Here is a 26,745-nt window from a genome sequence, read left to right on the forward strand (position 1 = left end):
TCGTGCATTTCAGCATTTTGTTACATTCAACATAAATCAATATTCATTCTGGATGTTTAAAAATGAAGAATAAGGTACCAATTCCTGCTGTGCTTTGTGCTAATTGAAACTGACACGCTAACACAAATGAGAGCATGCGCCTTAGCACTGGTTCCTAGTTTATTAATGTGGCCAGTGGAAGTTTGACTGAAACACAACTACAGTCGATTTTGTGTCACCGCGCTGGTTGGATTGGAGGATTTCTGCCTTGAAGAAAAACAGTTGCTTCATGGTATCACCTGTGTTTGAAAAAATTCACAAAGCACAGCAGGAATTGGTACCTTATTCTTCATTTTCAAACATCCGGAATGGATATTGATTTACGTTGATGAACTTTGAATGTAACAAAATGCTGAATTGCACTAAGATGGTGAATGTGTGACTATAAATTTGGATTCAGTGATATAGCATGAGTGTGTGTAATGGTTTAGCACAGCAGTTTCTGTGTTGATAATTACCCACCTGGGGATTGGCAACCCTAATATTATGTGTAGCTTTAATTCAGCATCTTTAATTCAGCTATTGAGTATAATCAAGAAGACGACGATGACTGCAGATATATACCCCGCCCTTCTCTCTGAATCAGATTCAGAGTGGCTTACAATCTCCTATATCATCTCCCCCCCACAACAGACACCCTGTGAGGTGGGTGGGCAGAGAGGGCTGTCACAGCAGCAGCCCTTTTAAGGATAACTCCTGAGATAGAGCCAGGGCTTTTTTGGTAGAAAAGCCCAGCAGGAGCTCACTTGCATATTAGGCCACACCCCCTGACATCAAGACAGCCGGAACTGCATTCCTGTGTGTTCCTGCTCAAAAAAAGCCCTGGATAGAGCTATGGCTAACCCAAGGCCATTCCAGCAGCTGCAAGTGGAGGAGTGGGGAATCAAACCCGGTTCTCCTAGATAAGAGTCCGCACACTTAACCACTACACCAAACTGGCTCTCCAATCAAGAATAAACACCTATAATGTTGGAGCAGTTGCACTGACATAGGTTCTGAAATTGCTGTAGTTACAGGGCTTATGGAAAACTTTGTTGTTTAGAAGACCAATTTAACATCACTTGGTGATTGATCAAAACTTGGGGTTATGGTAGATAGCTCACTGAAAATGTTGAGACAGTGTGCGACTGCAATAAAAAAAGGCCAATGCTATGGTGGGAATTATTAGGAAGGGAATTGAAAACAAATCAGCCAGTATCATAATGCCCCTGAATAAATTGATGGTGCGGGCTCATTTGGAGTAATGTGTACAGTTCTGGTCACCACACCTCAAAAAAGATATTCTAGCATTGGGAAAAGTGCAGAAAAGGGCAACTAGAATGATTAAAGCATTGGAACACTTTTCCTATGAAGAAAGGTTAAAACGCTTGGGGCTCTTTAGCTTGGAGAAATGTTGACTGAGGGGTGACATAATAGAGGTTTACAAGATTATGCACGGGATAGAGAAGATAGGGAAAGAAGTACTTTTCTCCCTTTCTCACAATACAAGAACTCATGGACACTCAATGAAATTGCTGAGCAGTCGGGTTAGAATGGATAAAAGGAAGTACTTCTTCACCCAAAGGAAGTGTGTTTTAACACATGGAATTCACTGCCACAGGAAGTGGTGGCAGCTACAGGCATGGCCAGCTTCAAGAGGGATTGGATAAACAAATGGAGCAGAGGTCCATCAGTGGCTACTAGCCACAGCATATTGTTGGAACTCTCTGTATGGGGCACGTGATGCTCTGTATTCTTGGTGCTTGGGAGGGGCAACAGTGTGAGGAATTCTAGTGTCCTGACCCCACTGATGGATCTCATGATGGCACCTGGGTTTTTTGGCCACTGTGTTGGACTGGATGGGCCATGGGCCTGATCCAACATGGCTTCTCTTATGGTTTTAAAGCTAATTCTTCCAGCACGTTCATGAAACAGCAACATTCGATTAGCCCATGGCTTCAGTACTGAAAATGAGTGTTTTTAGGATTAGCTTTGAAGCTGAGTTCTATATTGTAAAAATTTTGTTTAGCTTAATAATGTATTATTTACATTTTTTTTAAATGTCCATTCTTAATATCATCTCGTCTTTGCTGGTCTGTCTTCAGTGGACTACTGCAGATTGTTGCTTTTATGAAGTGTTACATTTGATGTGTTCCTGACACTGACAGTTTTTGCACTGACACCTTTTCACCATTGTTTTCGGCAGCCACCATATTATGAAAATTATGCTTATCAGCCAGAAAACCTTACTGCTCCCCATCTTGCAAGTGGCTTTTATGTGGGTCAACAGTATACATCCCCATATTGTCCTGCAACAGTACCACATTACGTCCCGAGAGTTTGCGCTGGGCCCTCAGCTCCAGCGGCTACAATAGTGCATCCCATTTCTTCACCTAGAAAAATCTGTACAGCAAGTAAGTATTTCATTGAAGCTGTGATAATTATATTTAATGTAATCTCATCAGTCTGCATGTAAAACCATTTTCCTGTTTCCTGGTTTCATGCATTTAAAAATTCTACACACTGGGGCAATTATGATCCTCTTACTGCAACTGTGTAGGAGATGTAAGCCCTGACCTGGATGGTCCAGACTAGCCTGATCTTGTCAGAATTTGGAAGCTCAGCAGGATCAGCTATGGTTAGTATTTGGATGGGAGATTGTATAGTGACGCTGGACTCCATTGACAGAGGTAGGAAATGGCAAACCACCTCTGAACATCTCTTGCCTTGAAAAACCCTAGGGGGTCGCCATTAGTCAGCTGCAACTTAATAGCACTTCACCACCACCACCGCCACCATATTGTATGAGCTTGACCTATGCTGCTGACTGATCCTGTTGAAGTCTACTTGTACGGTTTTTCTCTCTCCAACAGAAGGATAGGAAGGAATTGTATGAGCAAGCATAGATGGAGTACTGGGATGGCTGCTTTAGTTCATACTTTTATTCCCAGTAAAGTGATAATATTGTTTCATAGGGTGGAAGCTTTTAAACATACAAACAGGGACTTTGAAACTGAATTCAAAAATGGAGATCTTAGCACATTCATGCTTCTAGCATACAAATAGAAGACATAAGTAGGGCCAGTTAATTTTCATTGGCCAGCTAGGTAAAGTGATTTCATAATGCCAAGGCAGCTTTTTGGGAACATAATTACAGAAGTGTAAGTATAGCAGATTTTATCTATGTGTTTTACACACAGAGATGACTTATTTGTTCTTTCAATTGCAGGAATTAGGAAAGCTCTGTGCCTCAGCCTGTCAATTATAATTCTGCTGGTAGGAGCTGCTATTGCAGGTGTTCTCATTTGGTCCTTTGGTAAGGACATTCTTGTACCTATTAATTCTTTGAAAGAAAAACTTTTATGACTTTCTCCTTTAGCTGAGCCTGAATGGTGAACTTTCCTCCTTGTTGATTGTGTTATGATGTATTAAATTTATGATCAGTGCTTTGGCCTCTTGACAATGTTTTCTCTTCCTTTTCTTCTGTGTGGCCTGGAAGATGGAACAACTTAGTGCTATCATAGTAGAAATCTGAGGCAGATAGATTTGACATTGTTTACTGCTAATTTTCATACTTATACTGGAGTGCCCTTAATTCTGAATACACATTTCAACATGAAATATTTTATTTTGCATAGACTTACTTTGGCTGCCCTATGAGAAACTGTCTTCTGAATTAACTGTTGGTTGCGTGTGAGCAACCTTGGCTATGCTTAGACTGTGTTTGCTGTATTTCACAGCTGTCCTTGAAGCTTAAGTTAATGAATAAAAGTTTACTAGATGACTGCTTCTCATAAAATAGGTCACACAGTAGAAGATATTAAACCCAACTGCTCTTTCCTGTAAAATATTGCTGCTTGACTTATCAGTGTAAGTAATCAATGCACACTGTTTTGATTACTTAAAATGTTAGTAGATTACTGCATTTATTGCTCGTATGATAATATTTTTGTTGACTTGACCTAAGAGTTAAGAGTATTAGTGGCAGTGGGACCCCCAATATGCATGCTGATTTGTTTATACTGTGCTGCGAAAGACACTTGGCTCTATCATACAACTACTGTTCACTGGTTTCATAGTTTTGGAAGTGGAGTGGCAGTCTTGTTAGTATTTTTTAATCTCTCTGTACGTTTTCAGTGACAGACAGTTGTTTTGGATCCAAAATACGGTGTGGCACTCTAGCAGCATGTGTATCACCATCTCAGTGGTGTGATGGAGTAAATGATTGCCCTAACGGTGAAGATGAAAATCGTTGTGGTAAGTGTGTACGGTGATCTTTTTTTTAATTAGTAGGATTTCCTCTGTGATGCTTCTGATTTTTCTGTACTTTTTAATCTGTGATTATTGCCAATGAGTAAAGCAGTAGTCAATCTAATCTATATATGGATCCTGTGTAGCAGTTGCTGAAGTCTTGTAAAAGAAAATGTACTACTGTTGCAAGAGAACTTCAGGTACACATGCATAGACCATGGACATATAATCACATATGATGCAACACAAAATTTTGTCATCTGTTGCTATGATGGCTTGAGTATGGAAGGAACATGTAATAGGGCCATTGTTGCCCTCTTGCTTGTAATCCTAGCAGACCAGAGCAAGCAAACTGATGCAGGGTTTGATTGCTATGTTGCTTGTAATGTTTCAGTATTGTGCTTTATCCTCCAAACAGCTCTCAATGGAGTTATTATGGAGCTTTTAAACATTTTTCTACAGAGTGTTTTCTACTCAGTGGCAGGTTTGCTCTTGGTTAGAGGTGGTTCCAGAATTGCCTAGATGTAAACAGAAATAGACCAGCAGTGAAGCTTTAAAATGCAGTTGCATGAGCCTTTCTGATGGGGCAAATATGTTCTACAGAATGGCTTAACAATATACTCACCACTGAGAGTTACACTAAAAAAATTACATGAACTGGAGAGTTGCAGCCAACTTATTTTATTACTTGCAACCAATGTGACTTTAATTTGTACAAATACTTTAAAAATACCACTTTCAAATATTAATTAGCCATGAGCTAAACTTCATGGACTGAAGTAATGAATTGGAGGCTGAGTTTCACATCTTCTTTACAGTTCTGTAGTATTTTGTCACTGAAATGCCACACATACCTCTACAACAATCAGACTGTGGCATGTGCCTTTTCTAAAATACATGATCTTTTTAAAAGTACCAGATTTTAGAGTCCACAGGCTGTACAAGTGGCTGTTATAGTTTCCCAGAAAAGAAAAGAACAAAACATTAAGTACATTGGGAGTGCCACCATTTTTGGTCCTGTGTTTGGATTTTCCACTTCAAACCTTTAAAACAGTACAACTGCTACAGATTCCTTTTAGCCAGTTCTGTTTTCAAGTTAAAAGTTCACATCCTTAGGTGCCAATTCACACAACAATCTATGAATGCCCTTCGACATGTTTATATTATCATACTGTGAGAGACAAGCACCTTTGGTCTTGACTAAACTTCTAATTAAAAAGTCACTGCAAGATTCAGAGCATAAGTCAGAAAGTACATAGAAATAATATCTTGTTACAGCTTATTTTGGTGCATATTTCCTTCAGATGATTGTAGCAGACTATCTGAAAGCTGATGCTGCCTAACTGCTGACTAATTGCTGCAAGCTTCTGCAAAGCTGCCATAAATCAAGCCTCTGAGACACAGTGAGATGTGCCCCATCCAGCTAGAATAATCAGCCATCAGGCTTGGTTTATGGCACTGCCTTTGTGGTCTCTTTGCAGGATCTGACTCAGCAGGTTGCTCAGGAGAGGAGGAGTCGGACTGTCCAGCAGGTGACTCAATAGTATTATCATCTTCTAAAGAAGGTGACTCTGAGCAGGTTAGCACTTCTTGGACAAGTGCACCTGTGATATTGGGAAATTAGCATTTGGAAAGCCTCTTCAAGTGAAGAATCAACAGCAAGACAATAGCTGACATGATATTTCCACACCTGTCCTTTTGGATGAGATGAGTCCTGCCATTCCAAGAGTGTACAGATTTTTTTTTTAAAAAAAAATCAATGTTATTCACAAACATTACAAAACAATTTTTTTTTAAAAAATTACATTTTTAGTTATTCAAGTTTTGGCTGAATATGCCCTGTAGATTTTAGAAAATCTCATTAACAAATTTTCATTGTTTTGGAGAGATGTAAGTTTTAGAATAAGAAAAACCTCCTACACTTTACTGAGCCATTCTCTAACTTCAGACATCTTGTTTGGTTTCCAGTAACATGGCAAAAGTGAAACATGCTGCAGTAATTAGATGCAAAGCTATATCTTGTAGCCTAATTAGAATTCTTGGTACATAATTCAATAACAGACATTCTGGATTACTTTTTATGGTCCGTTCCGTGGGTCTGTGGAAGATAACGGGGTGGGTGAAACTAAAAAAAGCAACTGATGTTCAATCTATATAAGACCTGAGGTTAATGACAAAACAACTTGAAGACTGAGGACTCAGCCTGTTTTGGAAGGGGGGGGGTTATACCTCCCTTGCAAGGAGCAGGTTCATAATTTGCTCATAACATAACTTTGGTTGGAGGCTCAAATCTCCTCTGTGACATACCTGTGATATCTTTTATCTTCAGCTGATATACTATGTCTGCTTGTTGAAAAAACATGAACAGGCCATTAGGATTAGGGTTGCCAAGTCCCCTGCACTCTCTGGTCCTGGAAGTGAGATCATCGCACCGGCGCCCGCAATCGCAGCCACTCTAGGCATTTCTGGAAAAACACTCTAGGCATTTCTGGAAAAACAGGGTTGTTGATCTCCAGGTGGTGGGGGGGAGATCCCCTGGTTTGGAGGCCATCCCCCTGCTTCAGGGTCATCAGAAAGCGGAGGGGAGGGCTGGAAGGGAAATGTATGACTATACTTTCCAGAGAACTTTTAAAGGTAACACATATTACAGTAATCTAACTGGATATTATTCAAAACAAGGATCATAATTAGGGCTGCCAAGCCCCCAGTCTGGGCAATGGTTCCCCTGCCTGGGAGGTTCCTAACCTGCTGACCCACATTGGGCCAGCAGGGGGAACCTCCCCTGATGTCGTCAGTACGTACCATAGGGTTTTTCCTCCCAAATGGCTAGAACATGCCTAGAGTGGCTGCTGTGCACCAACATAATGATGTCACTTCTGGGTGATTTCCTCATACCGACGACATCAGGGGAAGTTCCCCCTGCTGGCCCAATGTGGGTCAGCAGGTTAGGAACCTCCCAGGCAGGGGAACCATTGCCCAGACTGGGGGCTTGGCAGCTCTAATTATGATCCTTGTTTTGAATAATATCCAATTAGATTACTGTAATATGTGTTACCTTTAAAAGTTCCCTGGAAAGTATAGTCATACATTTCCCTTCCAGCCCTCCCCTCCGCTTTCTGATGACCCTGAAGCAGGGAGATGGCCTCCAAACCAGGGGATCTCCTCCCCCCACCTGGGGATCAACAACCCTGGCATAATCCCAGTTCAAAGCTCTGCTTTAACAGCCAATCCAAATTTTCAGACTGGGGAAGTGGGGATGGGGGGAGGCCAAATTAAGACAACAATCGCTGCCTCAACTAAAGGCCCAATGGAAAAGCTCCATTTTGCAGGCCCTGCGGAACTGTAATAGATCATGCAGGTTCCTGATCTCCAAGGGGATCTCATTCCATCAGGTGGGGGTCAGTGCCAAAAATACCCTGGCCCTAGATAAGGCAAGCCAGATGTCTCTGGGGCCAGGGACCACCAGAAGATGTTGAGTTGCAAATCACACAAAGCTCTTTTATTCAAAAATTGATGGTATTATGATACCTTTATATTTTGGGAAGCTGTGCTATAAGTTGCATAATCCTATGACAACGGATGTTCTTATCTGAATTTTGGTGGAAGGGTACCAAGCATTATGTTTTCATTTAGATGGATGCTAGGTGCATCAGTGTAGAATTCCAGGAAACTTATTCTGTGAACGTCTAGCTGACACTCTCTCCTTTTTGACTCTGGTACCTGATTGATCAAAGTTCTGTAGAACTTCTGATGAACTCATAATTAGTGCATTATCAGAGTATAGAACAAACTTGGACAACCTTAGTAGCCAGGTTTCTATGAAATGACTGAAAATCTCAGAGATTACAGAGATTTCAAATGAGAAGCATTTGAACAAAGTTCCATGTTCCTGTCATTGTGTGGGCATTGGAAGCATCAGATCAAATTAGTGAAAATGTTTCCTCTTGCCGGAGGAGACAATAAGTAGTTAATGACAGTCACTGCAGGCAAGTTCTGTTTAAGTAACCTGTTTATAGAGTACTTGTAACTGCCAAACTGGGAATTCTCCAGTTATCCAGCTTGTATGCATTACTAGTTTCCTCCCTGGTATCATCTAGAACTCCAGTTCTTGGCTGCTATTAAAACACCTTTGAAAGGTTACTCAACGGTGGTGCACTTTTACCCCCTCATTGTGGCTTACCTTGGTAAAGACCAACTCAGGACTCTTTGGGGGTTGGTCAGACCAGATTGACAGTGGGAAGATACAGTGCAGAGAGCTACTACAAGGCCCTGGAAAGAACCCCTTTGTAATGCTTTTCCACATCCTCTAACACAGGGATGTCAAATTGCGGCCCACAGGCTTAATCCATCCCCCAGAGGTAGGGTTCCCAATCCCCCCACTTTAGCGGGAGACTTCTGGGTTCCCAGCTTAATCTCCCGGTCTTCAAAAATTGAGAAGCGGGGGGGGGGGGGGTGGAGGGGGGGAGAACATACCTATAGAGCTCCTGTTGTAGAGCTCCTGAGCAGTTTGTAAAATCCCTGTCCCTTTAAGGCTGGGCAGGAAGGAGGAAACAGGAAGGGCTTCGGAGAACGGCCCCTCCCTTCTTTGCTTTCGTTTTCTCAGCAGGCACAGTTCTCCGGAAGAAGACCAAGTAAGTATTTGTGTGTGTGTGAGAGAGGGAGGGGGATTCCCTGGTATGGAGGCCCTCCCTCCCTTTAGAAAGTGTGTGGGGGGGAGGGAAATGTCTACTGGGCACTCTATTATTCCCTATGGAGAATGATTCCCATAGGGAATAATAGGGGCCCTGGGGGGCTATTTTTTGAGGTAGAGGCACCAGATTTTTCGTATAGCATCTAGTGCCTCTCCCCAAAATACCCCCCAAGTTTCAAAACGATTGGACCAGAGGGTCCAATTCTATGAGCCCCAAAAGATGGTGCCCCTATCCTTAATTATTTCCTATGGAAGAAAGGCATTTGAAAAGGTGTGCTGCCCCTTTAAATGTGATGGCCAGAACTCCCTTGGAGTTCAATTATGCTTGTCACACCCTTGTTCCTGGCTCCACCCCCAGTGTCTCCTGGCTCCACCCCCAAAGTCTCCTGGCTCCGCCCCCAAAGTCCCCAGATTTTTCTTTAATTGGACTTGGCAACCCTACCCAGAGGGCTCTAATCATGCCCGCCAAAAATGGCCCTCATCTGCTTCCTTCTCCCTCTCCTGCTTCCTTTGGTCACTATCTTTCTGTTTCTCTGTGCAATGCAGCCAAGCCAAGCAGCCTCTTGCTGTTTCCCTCTTCTCCTTCCCTTTCCCCAAGGGAGGAGGAGCCTCAGCCAATGGAGGGGCTTAGCTCTGTATCTCTGCTGTGTGATTGATAGAGTCTGGTTCTCTTCATCAAATGGCAGAGCTACAGAGCCAAGCCCCCCCCCCCCCTTGTTAAACTCATTTTGTCAGGGCTCTCCTGGGTGCAACTGGGTTCCCACACACTTTTCATATCCTGATCCAGTGTTTCTCCAGGAAAGCAATGAGAACTATTTAGATGAGGAATAACTGCAGTCCACGGTGAGGTGGATTAGGCTGAGAGTATGTGCCCAGTACATGTCCTGTGTAGACTGGGAATTTTGAACCTAGACTTCCCAGATAGTAGGCTGATAGTGACCACTGTACATGGTTGTCTCTTTATTCTTGCACTGCCTCATAGGAGTTGCATTTATTTTTCTGGGGAACATTATAGTTTTATAGATAAACACATAGCTTTGCATCTGATGCCTGTCCTCAAAACACCCTCCAAGTTTCAAAAAGATTGGGCCATGGTGTCTAATTCTATGAGCGCCAAAAGAAGGTGCCCCTACCCTTCACTATTTCCAAATGGAGGGAATGCATTTAAAAGATGTGCAGTCTCTTTAAATGTGATGGCCAGAACTCCCTTTAGAGTTCAATTATGCTTGTCACACTCTTGCTCCTAGCTCCACCCTCAATGTCTCCTGGCTCCGCCCCCAAAGTCCCCAAATATTTCTTGAATTGAACCTGGTAATCCTATTCTTGATCAGCACGCAAAGCAAATTATGTACAAAAGTTCACAATGCCCAGCCATTTCATGCTTTCCCCTGGGTCTTAGGGCACAGAGCATTGACCATGAAATTTCTGTAGTGAGTGTCAATAAATCAAAAGTAGGCTTGCAATTTACAGATACACACCTTAACATCATAGTCAAGATTGCTACAGCACATACATTGTCTCCAGAGTTTGATGCAGTAATTCAGAGCAAGAGGTGTCAGTTATCATAGCTTGTTAAACAAAATATTGCTATCATGCTAATGTTTTAAGCAAGTTTTATTTTAAGTAAAAAAAAAGAGCTTTGGTTGTGTTTGTGCTCTATAAAGCTTATATCTCCACTACCTGGCATTACATTTTATGACACACATGGCCCGGTCCAGCAAGGTCTCATTTATGTCAGATCTGACCCTCAACTGCCTGCTTTCTACAAGGAAATTGAAGAAACTGCCTGTTTGTCAGCCAAGTGTGACATTGCTCAACAGTAAATGACAGTGGTGATGTTGCTGAGATGGCCTGTGGGGGCATTGCTCTGGCATTTTTTCAGGTATAAAGAGACTTCTGGACAGACAGAACATCACTTGTAAACTGTTGTGTGAATCATCCCTTGATCTTCTTATGAACTTTGATAAATGTAAAAATAAAAAACAATAACTCTCAAGGTCACTGACAAACTTATTTTATTGTAGTTAGGCTTTATGGATCAAGATTTCTCCTGGAAGTCTATTCAGCGGAAAGCAAAGATTGGTACCCTGTATGCTATGATGACTGGAATGATGACTATGGGAGGACTGCCTGTATAGACATGGGATATAATAAGTAAGTATAATCCAATAGCAAAAGTCATGGGATACCTTTTATTAGGACCAAACAAATACCTCAAAACATGGTGTGAGTTTTTTGGAGTTATCTAGAATTTTTAATCAGACTGAACACTTTAAAAAAACCAATATATAGTGATATTTTCAATAAAGTCTTTGGCGCAGATGTTTGTACCCTTGTTGGAGTTGCACTGCCTTTGAAACTTTTGTTCATAGCTTGTGCTACTCTTAGGTCCACCTCTGTTCCTGGATTGCCAGCTGGTGACTGAGGCTAGGAACATTATTCAACTACTTCTGCTTGGTCTACAAGGAAGCATACCTTTCTTGATAGGAGGGATCTCACTATGATTATTAATGTCTTAGAGATGTTCGTACTAGAATACTGTAATGCTGTTGCTTGAGATACTTTTAAGAAGTATTTAGAAACTTATAGCACATGCTAGACAGGTGATTGGGGGAAGATTAAAATAAATGACTGTAATGTGGGCTGAGTATACCAAAGCAATTTAAAGTTCCTGTATCTATAGTTTCTTTACATATATTTTGGTGCAATTGCTTGAAGAGATTAAACAATATTTCCCAGAGATCTTGCTGTTGTGTCACTTTAAATTCCATAGTTGTTGAATAGTTCTAAGATAACATGTCTCTACTCTGTTTCCTGTTACTTTAGTGTTTGCATTTTGAATAAACTATTGGCCTAGAGCTTATGTCACCAAAAGGTATTGAACTAGTATATTGAACTAGTATATTGATTTGCTGTAGCGTAATTTCAGGAAGTATCTCTTAATGATAGATCCTGGGTGGCAATATTTACTATGTACCTATCATTTTAAATTCCTTGATAGCTAGAGTAACATACAAAAAAAATCCAAGAGAAATTTGTGTAACAATGGTATTTTAATTCATTTTAAACAGTCTTGCAAAGTTTTATCTATATAAAGATACATGTAAGAGTAAAGAATAAACTTTTGTTTTAAAAAGGCTCTGATATAGTTCTGATGCTGAAATATTAAGCAGAGGTTCTCAATTTATTTTTGGACTTAATAAGGTATATATTTAAAGCATCACAATTCCCAAACGTTTCTGTTTGGCTCACACAGTCATCATGTGGCATACATGCATGTTTGAAACTCAGTGTATCAGGGTGAATAAATATTAGATTATTTTAGTAAAAATTCAGCCTTCGGGAGAGGTTCTTATAGGGTTGCCAACCTCCAGGTAGTCAGGAAAAGTACCACTGATGTAAACCATCAATAAAGTATACTAAAAAACTTCTGCAGTTTTATCAATCTATATAACAATACTTATAATGCTATTCACAACAATGTGACAATTACTTACAAAAACAATGTGACATTTACTTACAAAAAACAGTGGCTCAGCTTGAGCTTAGGCACCTAAACACATTTAAAGATACAGTAACAATTTCTAAAGTGCTCACAGGCACCAAACACCATGAACTGAGGGTTCCATCAGAATAAAAAGGAACCACAGAAGTCCCATAAAATCCACTAACAATCTGAGAGCCCAAGAAGACCTGACAGAGACTATAAAATTCCTAGATCTGGACAGGGATGAACAAACTCATGAAGATGCATATTGGTTCCATGTTTTGAAGACTTCTTCAGTCCTGCTGCTATTGGAACCTAAATTTCCTATCAGTTTCATGGAGCTAGGCGGCTGGCTTTCTAGTGACAGAAAAAGACTTGAGCAGTGACTACACTAAGGTGGCAGAAGAAACAAAACTGGAAATCTATTACTGCAGGGGAGAGGGAGGTTAGCTGTTGGGTGCTATTGCACAGTAGTCAGAGATGGTAGGAAAGGGCCTGTAAGTAGAGGAGAGGTTTTTTCTTGCTAAAGTTTTTGACTGAACTTTTTGGGGGTTTTTTTTGTCTTTTACAGGGACACGTACTTCAACAGCAAGGCAACAAAACTCACTTCTCCATTTATAAGCTTTATGAGGCTGAATACAAGTGCTGATGATACAGACTTATACAAGAAACTGTATAACAGGTGATACTTTACTTCTGCCTGTAGCTCCTGAAATCATTACTGGCAAGCATGCCAAAGAAATGAATGGTAATGCTGCTTGATTAAAACAACTGTAAAATAGTTCTACCTGTGCCTCTAAGGGTATTTTGACCTAACACAGTACAATCTGTAAGTTCCAAATTTATTTTTTTCTGCTAAGTCGTGTTTGAGCACATGAAAGCAAAGCATCCATAGTTCATGAAAGTACTTTACCATCACTTGGAACTTTGATACAACAGTCAAAATGTAGAGGATGCTTGAAAACAATTGTGTGAGCAGGCTTACGTGTCCATATATTGTTTAAGTCTTCAATTTCATTTTTGTATTGCAGCAAGCAGTGTTCATCAGGAACTGTAGTATCCTTAAGATGCATAAGTAAGTGGTGTAATACTACTGAACTTTTATTTTTGGTTGATTTGTTTTGACTGGCATATTTCAATAACTGAATTGTGCACAGATGAATGTAAAAAATGAGGAAAACAGGTTATGATAAAAATGAAAATTACCTTCAATAAGTAGTACAATAATATCTTCTGCTAAGTGGAGGATGGTTCTTTCTGAGATTCTTTAGGTCAACTAGAGAGAGCAAGTGTGCTATAGACGATGGAGCACTAGATATGGACAAAGGAGACCTTGGGTTTTCATTGACAGGGCCTGAACAACTGATATCTAAAAGAGAAGTGTTGAACTCATTTGTTATGAGGGCCAGATCTGACATAAATGAGACCTTGTCAGGCCAAGCCATGTTGGACCAGGTCGTATGTGTACCTATTTAAGATCAGGTAGCAGAGTTATAAACTTTATAAAGGACACAGATAAACACAATTAAAGATTTTTTTTTTAAAAAAAAACTTAAAATAAAACATGCTCAAAACATTAGCACTCATTGGCCTTAATGGTGCTTTCTTTGTATTTCTCCCATGGGATCCAGGGAACTGGACAAAGGAAACTCTGACTCTTTCCCTCCCTGCCCAGGGGACCAGGGGCAGAGGAGACTCAACCAATAAAATAGAGGTTTTGCTCTGTAGCTCCTGTGTGATTGAGCAAGGCTTGCAAAGGAAACAAGAGGGAGGGAGAAAGAAGCAGATGACAGCCAATTGCTCAGGGGCCTGATAGAAGTCCTCCAAGAGCCTGATTCAGCTCCTGGGCCGCATTTACCCCTGATCTAAAAGCTCACCCTACTTAACCTAATTCACTGAAGTTACATCTAATTTTATGTTCAATATATACTGTTGTATGTTCTGCCAGAGATACTGGATGATAGTAATGAGAGAGGCATAACGGTAGAAAGGTGAATGTGCCCATAGCATCTTCTGGTTCTATTTATTTTGCTTAATTTTATTTTAACAGAATGTGGCTTGTCAAGTAAAAACTCAAATCCTCGAAACAGAATTGTGGGTGGAACTGTAGCTGCACTTGGGGAATGGCCATGGCAAGTCAGCCTTCATATCCAAGGAACTCATCTGTGTGGTGGGTCCATCATCACTCCTGAATGGATTGTTACAGCAGCTCATTGTGTGGAAGGGTAAGTCCTGAATGATTTCTGCCATGGGATCTTCTAAACTGTGTACTGGCATTTCATTGAAATGTGCTCTTTGGAATAGGGTTGCCAAGTCCAATTCAAGAAATATCTGGGGACTTTGGGACTGGAGCCAGGAGACTTTGGGGTGGAGCCAGGAGAAAGGGTGTGGCAAGCATAATTGAACTCCAAAGGGAGTTCTGGTCATCACATTTAAAGGGACCGCACACCTTTTAAATGCCTTCCTTCCATAGGAAATAATGAAGGATAGGGGCACCTTCTTTTGGGGCTCATAGAATGGCACCCCCTGGTCCAATCTTTTTGAAACTTGGGGAGTATTTTGGGGAGAGGCACTGGATGCTATGCTGCAATTTTGCTGCCTCTACCTCAAAAGACAGTCCCACGAGCCCTAGATACCCACAGGTAAATTCTCCATTATTTTCTAAGGGGATAAGTCTCCATAGGTTATAATAGAGTTCCCCGCAGACATTTCCCACCCCTCCATCTGCTTTCTGATGACCCTGAAGTGGGAGGAGGGCCTCTAAACCCGGGGATCCTCTGCCCCCACCTGGGTATTGGCAATGCTACTTTGAAATATGTGTTACATATAATTCAGTGAAAGGTATTGGTGTAGTGACTCTTATCTGGGAGAACCAGGTTTGATTCCCCACTCCTCCATTTGCACCTTCTGGAATGGCCTTGGGTTAGCAATAGCTCTGGCAGAGGTTGTCCTTGAAAGGGCAGCTGCTGTGAGAGACCTCTCAGTCCCACCCACCTCACAGGATGTCTCTTGTGGGGGAGGTAGGTAAAGAGATTGTGAGCCACTCTGAGACTCTGAAATTTGGAGTGGAGGGCGGGATATAAATCCAATATCTTCTTTAAAATTTCATAAGGTTATAATTTCATTAGCTCAGTTTTTGCACAGAAATATGAATCATATGTACTGCTTCCTTACCTTTGGACCTACTGAAATAGCATGGAAGATGGAATGTTTATGCTGCTTGCTGTTTTCTCTTTCAGTCAAATGTTCTGAATGTATTTGCTCCTGTCGTTCCTCTATAGAGGGTTTCAGCATGAGTGGAATCACTCATCAAAAGAATGCCAAAGCTTTGGCACTAGAAGCTAATGCTTCAGTAATGAAGAAGTGGAAATACCGATAGTTAGCTTTTGGTCTTTTTATTGTGCTTTTTTTTTTTTTAGGTCATATTCTCAGCCATTTTACTGGAGAGTTTATGCTGGAATTCTGTTGCAGCAGGAAATGCTTCGACCAAAGGGACACAAAGTAGTAAAAATCATCTCTCATCCAAACTATGATTCAGAGACTAAAAACAATGATGTTGCTCTTATGAAGTTGCAATCTCCTCTGACTTTTAATGGTATGCGTTATATTTACCTTTTTAAAACGTATCCTGCCTTCCTGTTGGCAGGTAACAATAGGCTGTGCCAACTTGAAGGCTATTAAGTAGAAAGGCAGATTAATTTTGCGCAAAATTATAATTACCGGTATATTAAATCAGTATAAAGCAGGGGTGGCCAACGGTGTTTTTTGCCTACAACTCCCATCAGCCTCAGTCATTGGCCATGCTGGCTGGGGCTGATAGGAGTTGTAGGCAAAAAACATCTGGAGAGCTACCATTGGCCACCCCTGGTATAAAGTAATTATAATATAGGTCTGGCTCTTATGGCTTATGAGTTCTTATAATTCAGTAGAAAATTGAGGACTTACCCTCCTTTGCTGCTGGTAATGAATGCTGTCTAATGACTGTAGCTGAGTTAGCAAACGGCTTATCACACTTTTAAAAATAGAGCCAGTGCAATAAGCATGTTCTGTGTGATCTTCATTGGGGTGGATCAAAAGTTCTCGGCTGAGCATCAGGGGACCCTGGGATCAAGAATGTTCTATAACACAAGGGATGCCCACAAAGAGCAGGAACTGGATGAAATTGCCTTCCTTTCCCTCTTTGCTCTGTACTAGAGCAACCTTTCTGCCACGGAAAGAGAAAGAAAATTATTTCACCCTCCTTTCTTACTGCAGCCTTGTATGTTGTGTTTCAGTTTGTTTATCAGAGTCCCCCAGCAGGGGAAAGTTAAAATGTTTCACACCCTAGTAACATACTAGAGCCACACTGTCATTTGCCTTTTACCTTGTCTTGTCTACTACTATCCACTTACTAAGAGGTTCAGTCAGTGGATGTGAATGATTGATGGAAAACAAATACTAGGATAATTAGGGAAAATTAGCATTAGGGAAAATTACTTTGTGCACAAGAAATGGTTGCATGCAATGTGAACAGCAGTGACAGAAAAGCTAGTCGCTAGGGTGCAATCCTACACAGGGCTAGTTCTGCTTCTCATTGAAATAATTTGTCTTATGCAGCATAACTGTAGCATGACTGTAAAACAGCATAGTAGTTGGATTTCAACAACAATAAAACCATAAAAACAAGCTACTGTTAAATGGGCTTGAAGGAAGGATTTACAGATTTCCTTTTTCAAGAGGCAGGTCTCCGCTCTGAAAAGCCACAGTGATTGCACAGCTTCTGAAGAGGGACCCTGCAGAGCATTAGAGACTGCTATTGAAAGGCAGCTTTGCCCCTCCCCTATGTGGAAGTATTTGTGACTTACTCTAGGGGTTGGTATACCTTGCCATTAATGTGATGACATGATGTCTGTTCCATAAATATCTCTACTGTAAGTGGAACACATTTGTTTAAAACATTTCTCTGAGCCTAATCCACATGGAGTTATTGTGCTGTTTGCAGTGCAGTGTTTCCCTTCCTTTCCTTCTTGTGTGTAGGTAGGCAAAAACAAGTATAATCTAGCCCCCCCCCCCCAAGGGCAACTAGTAGCAATTTTCTTTTTGGATTAGTTAGTTACATCTGCATTTCTGTCCAAAGTGATAACTGTGAAGTTCCCGTCTAACCCTGTGTTCTAAAAAAGTTACTGATTAACAATATGTTCTTATTTAACAGAAGTTATAAGGCCAGTTTGTTTGCCCAACCCAGGAATGATGTTTCAGCCTGAACAACGCTGTTGGATATCTGGATGGGGAGCACAACGCCAAGGAGGTAAAACTGATTACCCTTAAAACCAGTTGCTGTAACTATGCATTAGTTGAATCAAACACTTTACAGTGTATATTAGGCTCCCAATGGAGCACATTGTACATTTTTAGTAGAGTTAAAATAATTGACTTTGATGCAGTCAGGGCCGGCTCACCCACAAGGCAAACTAGGGTGCTGGGAGGGTGGGGGAGCTGAATTGGGCTCCTCCACTCCTGGTGTTCCAGGTGAGCGCCTAGTTTGCCTGCCTCCTTTGCTGGCTGCCACTGCTGCCCGCCCCTCCTTTCTCTTCCCATTCATTTTCCTCCCCCCCTCCCCTGATGCGATTAGAGTACTCCGCGCCTGGGTCTGGGCGCTGTGCTTCCAGTTCTGGAACAGAGGGGGGAGAAGCCTCCAGCACATTCTTTGAAAAAGAAGATACATGCCACATTGCGGCCAGTACAACCCAGGCGTGGCACGCTCTGATTGTGTTGGGGGGGGGGATAGGTGACTGGATGGGAAGGGAAGGAGGGGGTGCACGATGGGGCAGTGGTGGGGGGTGCCTGCCTGGGGTGCCATGCGCCCCTTGGGCTGGCACTGGCTGCAGTGAATAAGCTGAAGTGGTTCAGTAGTGATATACTGGAACAAGGAGATCTTTAGCAAGTTACTCTTCCCCCTCCCAGCTTCATTGCTTGCCAGCAAAAATAATAATAATGAGGAGATAAACGCTGATAATTTAAAGTACTATATTTACTTTAGGCCCTGTGGAGGAATGGTGAGGTACAAATATTTTAAATACCTTTTCTTAAAAAAAATCAGTTCCATTTATTGGTCAATTAAATGTTTTAACTACTTACAAGAGCAAGCCATAAAATAATAGAACAATTTAATACTAAACACAAATGTTAAGTAATCATAACACCTAAATAAGCATACATGAATTCCTTTCCAAATTGTTGGACAGGGCACCAAAACAAGGTGAATTGCACTACATTTATTGCAGTCATAGTGAAATCTTTATTTAAATATGTGAGTCTTAAGGAGGCATTTGTTACAAAACTGCTCAGAGCTATGTATACAGAGTGGTAAAGCTGCAGTACTACAGTCGGAGCCCTCTGCTCACGACCTGAGTTCGATCCCAGTGGAAGCTGGTTCAGGTAGCTGGCTCCAGGTTGACTCAGCCTTCCATCCTTCCAAGGTCAGTAAAATGAGTAACCAGCTTGCTGGGGGGAAAGTGTAGATGACTGGGGAAGGCAATGGCAAACCACCCCGTAAAAAGTCTGCTGTGAAAACGTTGTGAAAGCAACATCATACCAGAGTCGAAAACGACTGGTGCTTGCACAGGGGACTACCTTTTTTAATGTATCTGTCAGATGTACCATCAGGCAGTAACACCAGGGATTGTCTTGTATTACTCTTCTACAAACCTGATGGGCATTATTTGAAACCACAAAGATCTAAACAAATGTACAGAATTCTTTTTAAATGAGACAAAACATTGCATAAGGTGCTGCATTTAATTTAATATTTTTGTATGTCTTTCAATTCCATGGCATGTTGTAGACACTGTAGATGAGTACTTAAGCAATTGGGATTTGAATGTACAGTATTACATCATCTTTGTCTTTCTTTTTTAAATGTTTTAGGAAATACCTCAAAAGAACTCTATGCTGCGAGTGTACATCTGATAGAATCCTCTAGATGTAATACAAGACAGGTTTATAATGGGTATATTCTGCCTACTATGATTTGTGCTGGATATCTAGATGGAAAAGTGGATTCTTGTCAGGTAGTATCTTTATTTTAGCTGTTGAAAATCAACTGCTTTGAAAATTATACATATGGAACACACAAGTGATAAATAAACTGGAAAAAGACATGTGAGTGTCTTTTGATGAAAATCTCTTCCAGGTGCTAAGTAACATTTCTCAGCTTCCTGCATATTGAAGTTCAGTCTTTAAAGCTGTACAGAAAAGCTATTGGGAACCGCCTTGTTGAAGGCTTGCTGAAGAGTGTTCTTGCAGTATTCCCCCCAAATGAGTATTTATATTCCTTGGACATTTTCTGGCAGTGAGTCCTTCAGTACTGGCACCAGCATTGAGAGCCCTACTTCATGCCCTAACAGATGTTTCATATGGCACAAAAGTGGAATATTAAGCAACTTCTTACCTAAACTTTGGGATGGGTCGTGCTAGGTACAGAGGACCAATATTATTAAGAGATTAAGATGTAAAAAGTACATGGGGATAAAAGAAGTTGACAGGTATACCATTAAATGGAATAAAAGGCAAATTCTCTCCCTCTCCTCTCTCTCACTCCTAAACGGAGAATTAGTTGCTTGGGGATTAATAGCTGCTGTTCTGTTGACGGCAAAGCCATGTCAGTGGAGATATTATAGGGTTTGGGTGAATGACTAGGTAGCTCCTCCACTGACCTCCCAGCACAAGGACCAGAAGCATGTGAGTCAGACTGTGCATCTGCACTGTGTGCCTCTTCTGCTGTTGAGTGGGTGTAGGGGGCTGTGGGGGTGGAGTGAGGAACAACTTACTGGTGACAAAAATGCTGCCTCTCCTGGAGTTGGCCATCTTCCCAGGCTTTCAGGGCTTTGGCTACAGAGCATTTATGCCCCTAGGGGACTTGTATAAGAAATGGGGGCAAAGAGGGAAAACACTCTGCATTCACATGGTAATGTTTAGTGGCCTCCATTATTATGCAAATGGTTATGTTGTACCCCCCCACCCCCAAAAGGATCCCCATTTTGTGTGTCTTGCAGTAGTGAATAGTTTCTAGATCCTTGATTCTCAAAAGGCTGTATCTGATAAGAACATAAGAGAAGCCATGTTGGATCAGATCAATGGCCCATCTAGTCCAACACTGTATCACACAGTGGCCAATACACACACACACACACAAACACACACATATACATACACACACATATATATACACACACACACACACACACACTGTGGCTAATAGCCACTGATGGACCTCTGCTCCATATTTTTATCCAGTCCCCTCTTAAAGCTGGCTATGCTTGTAGCTGTCACCACCACCTGTGGTTAATCACCCTTTGGGTGAAGAAGTACTTCCTTTTATCCGTTTTAACCTGACTGCTCAGCAATTGCATTGAATGCCCACGAGTTCTTGTATTGTGAGAAAGGGAGAAAAGTACTTCTTTATCTACTTTCTCCATCCCATGCATAATCTTGTAAACCTCTATCATGTCACCCTGCAGTCGACATTTTTCCAAGCTAAAGAGCCCCAAGCATTTTAACCTTTCTTCATAGGGAAAGTGTTTCAAACCTTTAATCATTCTAGTTGCCCTTTTCTGGACTTTTTCCAAAGCTATAATATCCTTTTTGAGGTGCGGTGACCAGAATTGTACACAGTATTCCAAATGAGACCACACCATCGATTTATACAGGGGCATTATGATACTGGCTGATTTGTTTTCAGTTTCCTTCCTAATAATTCCCAGCATGGTATTGGCCTTTTTTATTGCAATCGCAACATTTTCAGTGAGTTATCTACCATGACCCTCTTGGTCAGTCTCTGCCAGTTCACAACCCATCAACTTGTATTTGTAGCTGGGATTCTTGGCCCCAGTGTGCATTACTTTGCACTTGGCCACATTGAACCTCATCTGCCACGTTGACGCCCACTCACCCAGCCTCAACAGATCCCTTTGGAGTGCCTCAGAATCCTCTCTGGTTCTCACCACCCTGAACAATTTAGTGTCATCTGCAAACTTGGCCACTTCACTGCTTACTCCCAACTCCAGATCATTTATGAACAAATTAAAGAGCATGGGACCCAGTACTGAGCCCTGTGGCACCCCACTGCTTACTGTCCTCCACTGTGAAGACTGCCCATTTATACTCGCTCTCTGCTTCCTATTAATTAGCCAGTTTTTGATCCACAAGAGGACCTGTCCTTTTACTCCATGGCTCTCGAGCTTACTAAGGGGCCTTTGATGAGGAACTTTATCAAAAGCTTTCTGGAAGTCAAGGTAAACAGCATCTATTGGGTCCCCTTTGTCCACATGTTTGTTCACCCCCTCAAAGAACTGTAGAAGGTTAGTGAGACAAGATCTTCCCTTACAGAACCCAAGCTGAGTCTTCCTCAATAACTTGTGTTCATCAGTGTGCCTACTCATTCTGTTCTTGATAATGGTTTCTATCAACTTTCCCGATATTGAAGTCAGACTGACTGGCCTGTAATTTCCCAGATCGCCTCTAGAACCCTTTTTAAAGATGGGGGTGACATTTGCTACCTTTCAGTCCTCAGGAACGGAGGCAGATTTCAATGAAAGATTACATATTTTTGTCAGGAGATCCACAAGTTCATCTTTGAGTTCTTTCAGAACTCTTGGATGTATGCCTTCCGGACCTGGTGACTTATTAGTTTTTAATTTGTCAATTAGTTGTAGGACCTCCTCTCTTGTCACCTCAATTTGACTCTTTCAACACCCCTTCCAAAATTAGTGGTTCTGGAGCGGGCAAACACTTCTCATTTCCACAGTGAAGACTGAGGCAAAAAATGCATTCAGCTTCTCAGCCATTTCCCTATCCTCCTTCAGTAATCCTTTTACCACTTGGTCATTCAAGGGCCCCACTGCTTCCCTGGCTGATTTCCTGCTTCTAATATATTTGAAGAAATTTTCATACTCAAATTTTTTATTATAGACTCATTACAATTACTACCTGTTCCAACAGGTAGGTGTACCATAATAACAAATCAAAAACAACGCAACTTAAAAATATCTCAAATGTTACCATTCCACACCACTTAATATATATATGTGTCTATTTATATTTTCTGTTTTTTTATAGCAGAGGAATAATTAAGCTTAACAATGCTGCTTTCCCTAACAGATTTTTTAAAACTTAATACCAGAAGCATTCAATATAACTTCTTATTTTCCTTCTTCTATATCTTGATTATTCCTTCTACTCTCAAAAAAAAATCCATAAAGAATAAATTCTAACTATATATCTCAGTCCCTGGAGACCTTAAAATTAAAATTAAGGTCAAGAAGAAAAAAAAAGTCCTTCTTTCTTCACCTGGGCTGAATTAAACAAGGAGGGATGTTACCCAAGTGAAGAAATTTTTATTGTTGGTCTTTATGTTTTTTTGCAATATGCTCCTCATAGTCCCTTTTTTGCCTGCTGAACACAGACTTGCATTTGATTTGCCACAGCCTGTGTTCCCTTTTATTAATCTCACTTAGACTAGTGTTCCACCGTTTAAAGGAGTCCTTCTTACCTTTTACAGCTTCCATTACTTTGTTTGTTAACCATGCAGGCCTTTTCTTATACCTGTTTGTGCCTTTCCTAACTTGTGGTATATATAGGGTGGCCAGACCGTCCCGGTCTCCCGGGACATTCCCGGATCTGGCCACCCAATCCCGGATCCCGGGCTGCCTATACCGGGACCATTAAAGGTCCCGGTTTAGGCAGCCCAGGAGCCGGTGGGCCGCGGGCGCGGGCGGGGAAGGCGGGGAGTGAGGGAGGGAGCGTCCCTGCGCCTGCGTGCCGTGCTGGACGCTCCCTCCCTCACTCACTTATACCGTGCTGGACGCTCCCTCCCTCACTCCCCGCCTTCCCCGCCGCGCGCGCGGGGCCGGCAGCGGTGGGGGAGGCCTCTCCGCGGCCTCCGCTGGTCGCTGGGGGCCTTCCAGAGTGTCTGGAAGGCCCCCAGCGACCAGCGGAGGCCGCGGGGAGGCCGCGGAGCACCCCGGCGCTGGTCCGGGAAGGCCTTCCAGAGCCTCTGGAAGGCCTTCCCGGGCCAGCGCCGGCCAGCGAAGGCCTCCCCGCGGCCTCCGCTGGTCGCTGGGGGCCTTCCAGAGTGTCTGGAAGGCCCCCAGCGACCAGCGGAGGCCGCGGGGAGGCCGCGGAGCACCCGGCGCTGGTCCGGGAAGGCCTTCCAGAGCCTCTGGAAGGCCTTCCCGGGCCAGCGCCGGCCAGCGAAGGCCTCCCCGCGGCCTCCGCTGGTCGCTGGGGGCCTTCCAGAGTGTCTGGAAGGCCCCCAGCGACCAGCGGAGGCCGCGGGGAGGCCGCGGAGCACCCGGCGCTGGTCCGGGAAGGCCTTCCAGAGCCTCTGGAAGGCCTTCCCGGGCCAGCGCCGGCCAGCGAAGGCCTCCCCGCGGCCTCCGCTGGTCGCTGGGGGCCTTCCAGAGTGTCTGGAAGGCCCCCAGCGACCAGCGGAGGCCGCGGGGAGGCCGCGGAGCACCCGGCGCTGGTCCGGGAAGGCCTTCCAGAGCCTCTGGAAGGCCTTCCCGGGCCAGCGCCGGCCAAGGAAGGCCTCTCCGACGCCTCCCTGGCCTCGCCGCCGCCCCCGCCGCTGGACTCGCCGCCGCCGCCCGACCCGCCGCCGCCGCCCGACCCGCCGCCGCCGCCCGACTCGCCGCCGACCGCCACCGCAGGTAAGGGGGCCGAAAGCGGGGGGGGGGGGCGGCCTTCCTTTCTTCCCTCCCTCTTCCCTTCTTTCCTTTCTTCCTCCCTTCCTTCCCTCCCTTCCTTCCCTCCCTCCCTCCCTTCCCTTCCTTCCTTCCCTCCCTCCCTCCCTCCCCCCTTCCTTCCTTTCTTTCTTCCTTCCCTCCCCTCCCTTCCTTCCTTCCTTCCTTCCTTCCTTCCTTCCTTCCTTCCTTCCTTCCTTCCTTCCTCCCTTCCCTCCTCCCTTCCCTTCCCTTCCCTCCTCCCTTCCCTCCTCCCTTCCTTCCCTCCCTCCTCCCCTCCCTCCTCCCTCCCTTCCTTTCTTCCTTCCTTCCCTTCCTTCCTTCCTTCCTTCCTTCCTTCCTTCCTTCCTTCCTTCCTTCCTTCCTTCCTTCCTTCCTTCCTTCCTTCCTTCCTTCCTTCCTTCCTTCCTTCCTTCCTTCCTTCCTTCCTTCCTTCCTTCCTCCCTTCCCTTCCCTTCCCTTCCCTTCCCTTCCCTTCCTTCCCTTCCCTTCCCTCCTCCCTTCCCTCCTCCCTTCCTTCCCTCCTTATGTTCTTATGTGGCGCAGAGTGTTGGACTGGAGGGGCCACTGGCCTGATGCAACAGGGCTTCTCTTATGTGACACAGAGTGTTGGACTGGATGGGCCACTGGCCTGATCCAACAGGGCTTCTGTTATGTTCTTATGTGACGCAGAGTGTTGGACTGGATGGGCCACTGGCCTGATCCAACAGGGCTTCTGTTATGTTCTTATGTGACGCAGAGTGTTGGACTGGATGGGCCACTGGCCTGATCCAACAGGGCTTCTCTTATGTTCTTATGTGACGCAGAGTGTTGGACTGGATGGGCCACTGGCCTGATCCAACAGGGCTTCTCTTATGTTCTTATGTGACGCAGAGTGTTGGACTGGATGGGCCACTGGCCTGATCCAACAGGGCTTCTGTTATGTTCTTATGTGACAATACTGACTTTGGTGGACCCAAGCACTGATTCAGTGTAAGGGAGCTTTGTGTTTGTGACTGGAGTGGACAATACTGACTTTGGTGGACCCAAGCACTGATTCAGTGTAAGGGAGCTTTGTGTTTGTGTCTTCTGGTGCAATTTTGTTCTCAGATCCTGTATTTACTTCATCAGTATATGGGATAAGGCACTTTCTCAACTGTGCTGCATAATGCAGCCTATTTATTTTGTCCTGTTGGCTCTGTTGGCTCTATCTGCGCCGCCTTCATCACTTTCGGGGTGTGGATCCCCCAGTGGGGTGGGCTCCCGACTCCCTCTGCCGGCTGTTTCTGATAGCCCTGCGCCCCCTCTTTCATTTGATATGTGTCCCGTGCGGGTGCCACCCTCCTGCCGGGAGATGCCGCAAAATGAGCCCCCTTGAGGCTTATGGCGGCAGGGCTCGGGGGAAGCAAGCTAGACTGCTGTTCTTTTGAGGGGTTATAGAGTGTTTCGAGCCCCTCCCTGTGGCATCGGTCCCATCGTTGTGGGACCCAGGGGGCCGGCGCAGCGGCCCGCTGAAGCAGCCTGTCAGTCACTTCCGCATCTCGACCTGTGTTATTAGTGACAGGCTGCTTCGGCAGGCTGCTGCGCCGGCCCCCTGGGTCCCACGACGATGGGACCAATGCCACAGGGAGGGGCTCGAAACACTCTATAACCCCTCAAAAGAACAGCAGTCTAGCTTGCTTCCCCCGAGCCCTGCCGCCATAAGCCTCAAGGGGGCTCATTTTGCGGCATCTCCCGGCAGGAGGGTGGCACCCGCACGGGACACATATCAAATGAAAGAGGGGGCGCAGGGCTATCAGAAACAGCCGGCGGAGGGAGTCGGGAGCCCACCCCACTGGGGGATCCACACCCCGAAAGTGATGAAGGTGGCGCAGATAGAGCCAACAGAGCCAACAGGACAAAATAAATAGGCTGCATTATGCAGCACAGTTGAGAAAGTGCCTTATCCCATATACTGATGAAGTATATACAGGATTTGAGAACAAAATTGTTTCCGGCGGTGATATTTGGGGGATTTTTGGGGACGTCACAGGAAGTGCTGTGAAGTCACTTCCTGTTTCCGGCAGTGGCATTTGGGGGAAATGATGCCATTTGGGGGAAATGATGTCACAGGAAGTGATGTCACTTCCTGCTTCCGGCAGGTGGCGCGGGGGAAATAATGTCACAGGAAGTGATGTCACTTCCCGTTTCCGGCAGGTGGCGCGGGGGAAATGATGTCACAGGAAGTGATGTCACTTCCTGTTTCCGGCGGTGGTATGACGTCGCCGGAAGTGACGTCGCCGGAAGTGACGTCACTTCCTGTTTCCGGTGGCGCGCGCGCACTCCTGCCTTCCCCCCCCCATGGTGTCCCTGGCTGGCCTTCAGACATTATGGCCACCCTAGGTATATATTTTATCTGAACTTCTAGGATTGTAGTTTTAAATAGCCTCCAAGCTTCCCCAAGGGTTTTGACTGTATGTACCTTTCCTTTCAGTTTCCTCTTCACATGCCTCCTCATCTCAGAGAATTTACCCCATTTAAAATTAAACGTGGTTGTGCTGGTCTTTTGGGGCAACTCCCTATTTATACAAATGGTGAAATCAATAACGTTATGGTCACTG

General features: G+C 43.9%; 1 protein-coding gene across 4 annotated transcripts in view; it reads left to right on the forward strand.

Annotated features, from left to right (window-relative positions):
- The window catches only part of TMPRSS2 (transmembrane serine protease 2), a 53,316-nt gene that overhangs the window by 19,505 nt on the left and 7,066 nt on the right, over window positions 1-26,745 (forward strand). For all 4 annotated transcript variants that reach the window (XM_060234236.1, XM_060234237.1, XM_060234235.1 and 1 more), the window contains 10 exons: window positions 2,225-2,432; window positions 3,248-3,334; window positions 4,156-4,275; window positions 10,984-11,113; window positions 13,018-13,128; window positions 13,478-13,521; window positions 14,497-14,671; window positions 15,866-16,041; window positions 17,638-17,733; window positions 19,353-19,495. In XM_060234236.1, the coding sequence (XP_060090219.1) occupies window positions 2,225-2,432; window positions 3,248-3,334; window positions 4,156-4,275; window positions 10,984-11,113; window positions 13,018-13,128; window positions 13,478-13,521; window positions 14,497-14,671; window positions 15,866-16,041; window positions 17,638-17,733; window positions 19,353-19,495 (1,290 nt within the window). The remainder of the gene's footprint in view (window positions 1-2,224; window positions 2,433-3,247; window positions 3,335-4,155; window positions 4,276-10,983; window positions 11,114-13,017; window positions 13,129-13,477; window positions 13,522-14,496; window positions 14,672-15,865; window positions 16,042-17,637; window positions 17,734-19,352; window positions 19,496-26,745) is intronic.

Source organism: Heteronotia binoei, chromosome 3 (genome assembly GCF_032191835.1).
Source record: "Heteronotia binoei isolate CCM8104 ecotype False Entrance Well chromosome 3, APGP_CSIRO_Hbin_v1, whole genome shotgun sequence".
NCBI lineage: Eukaryota > Metazoa > Chordata > Lepidosauria > Squamata > Gekkonidae > Heteronotia > Heteronotia binoei.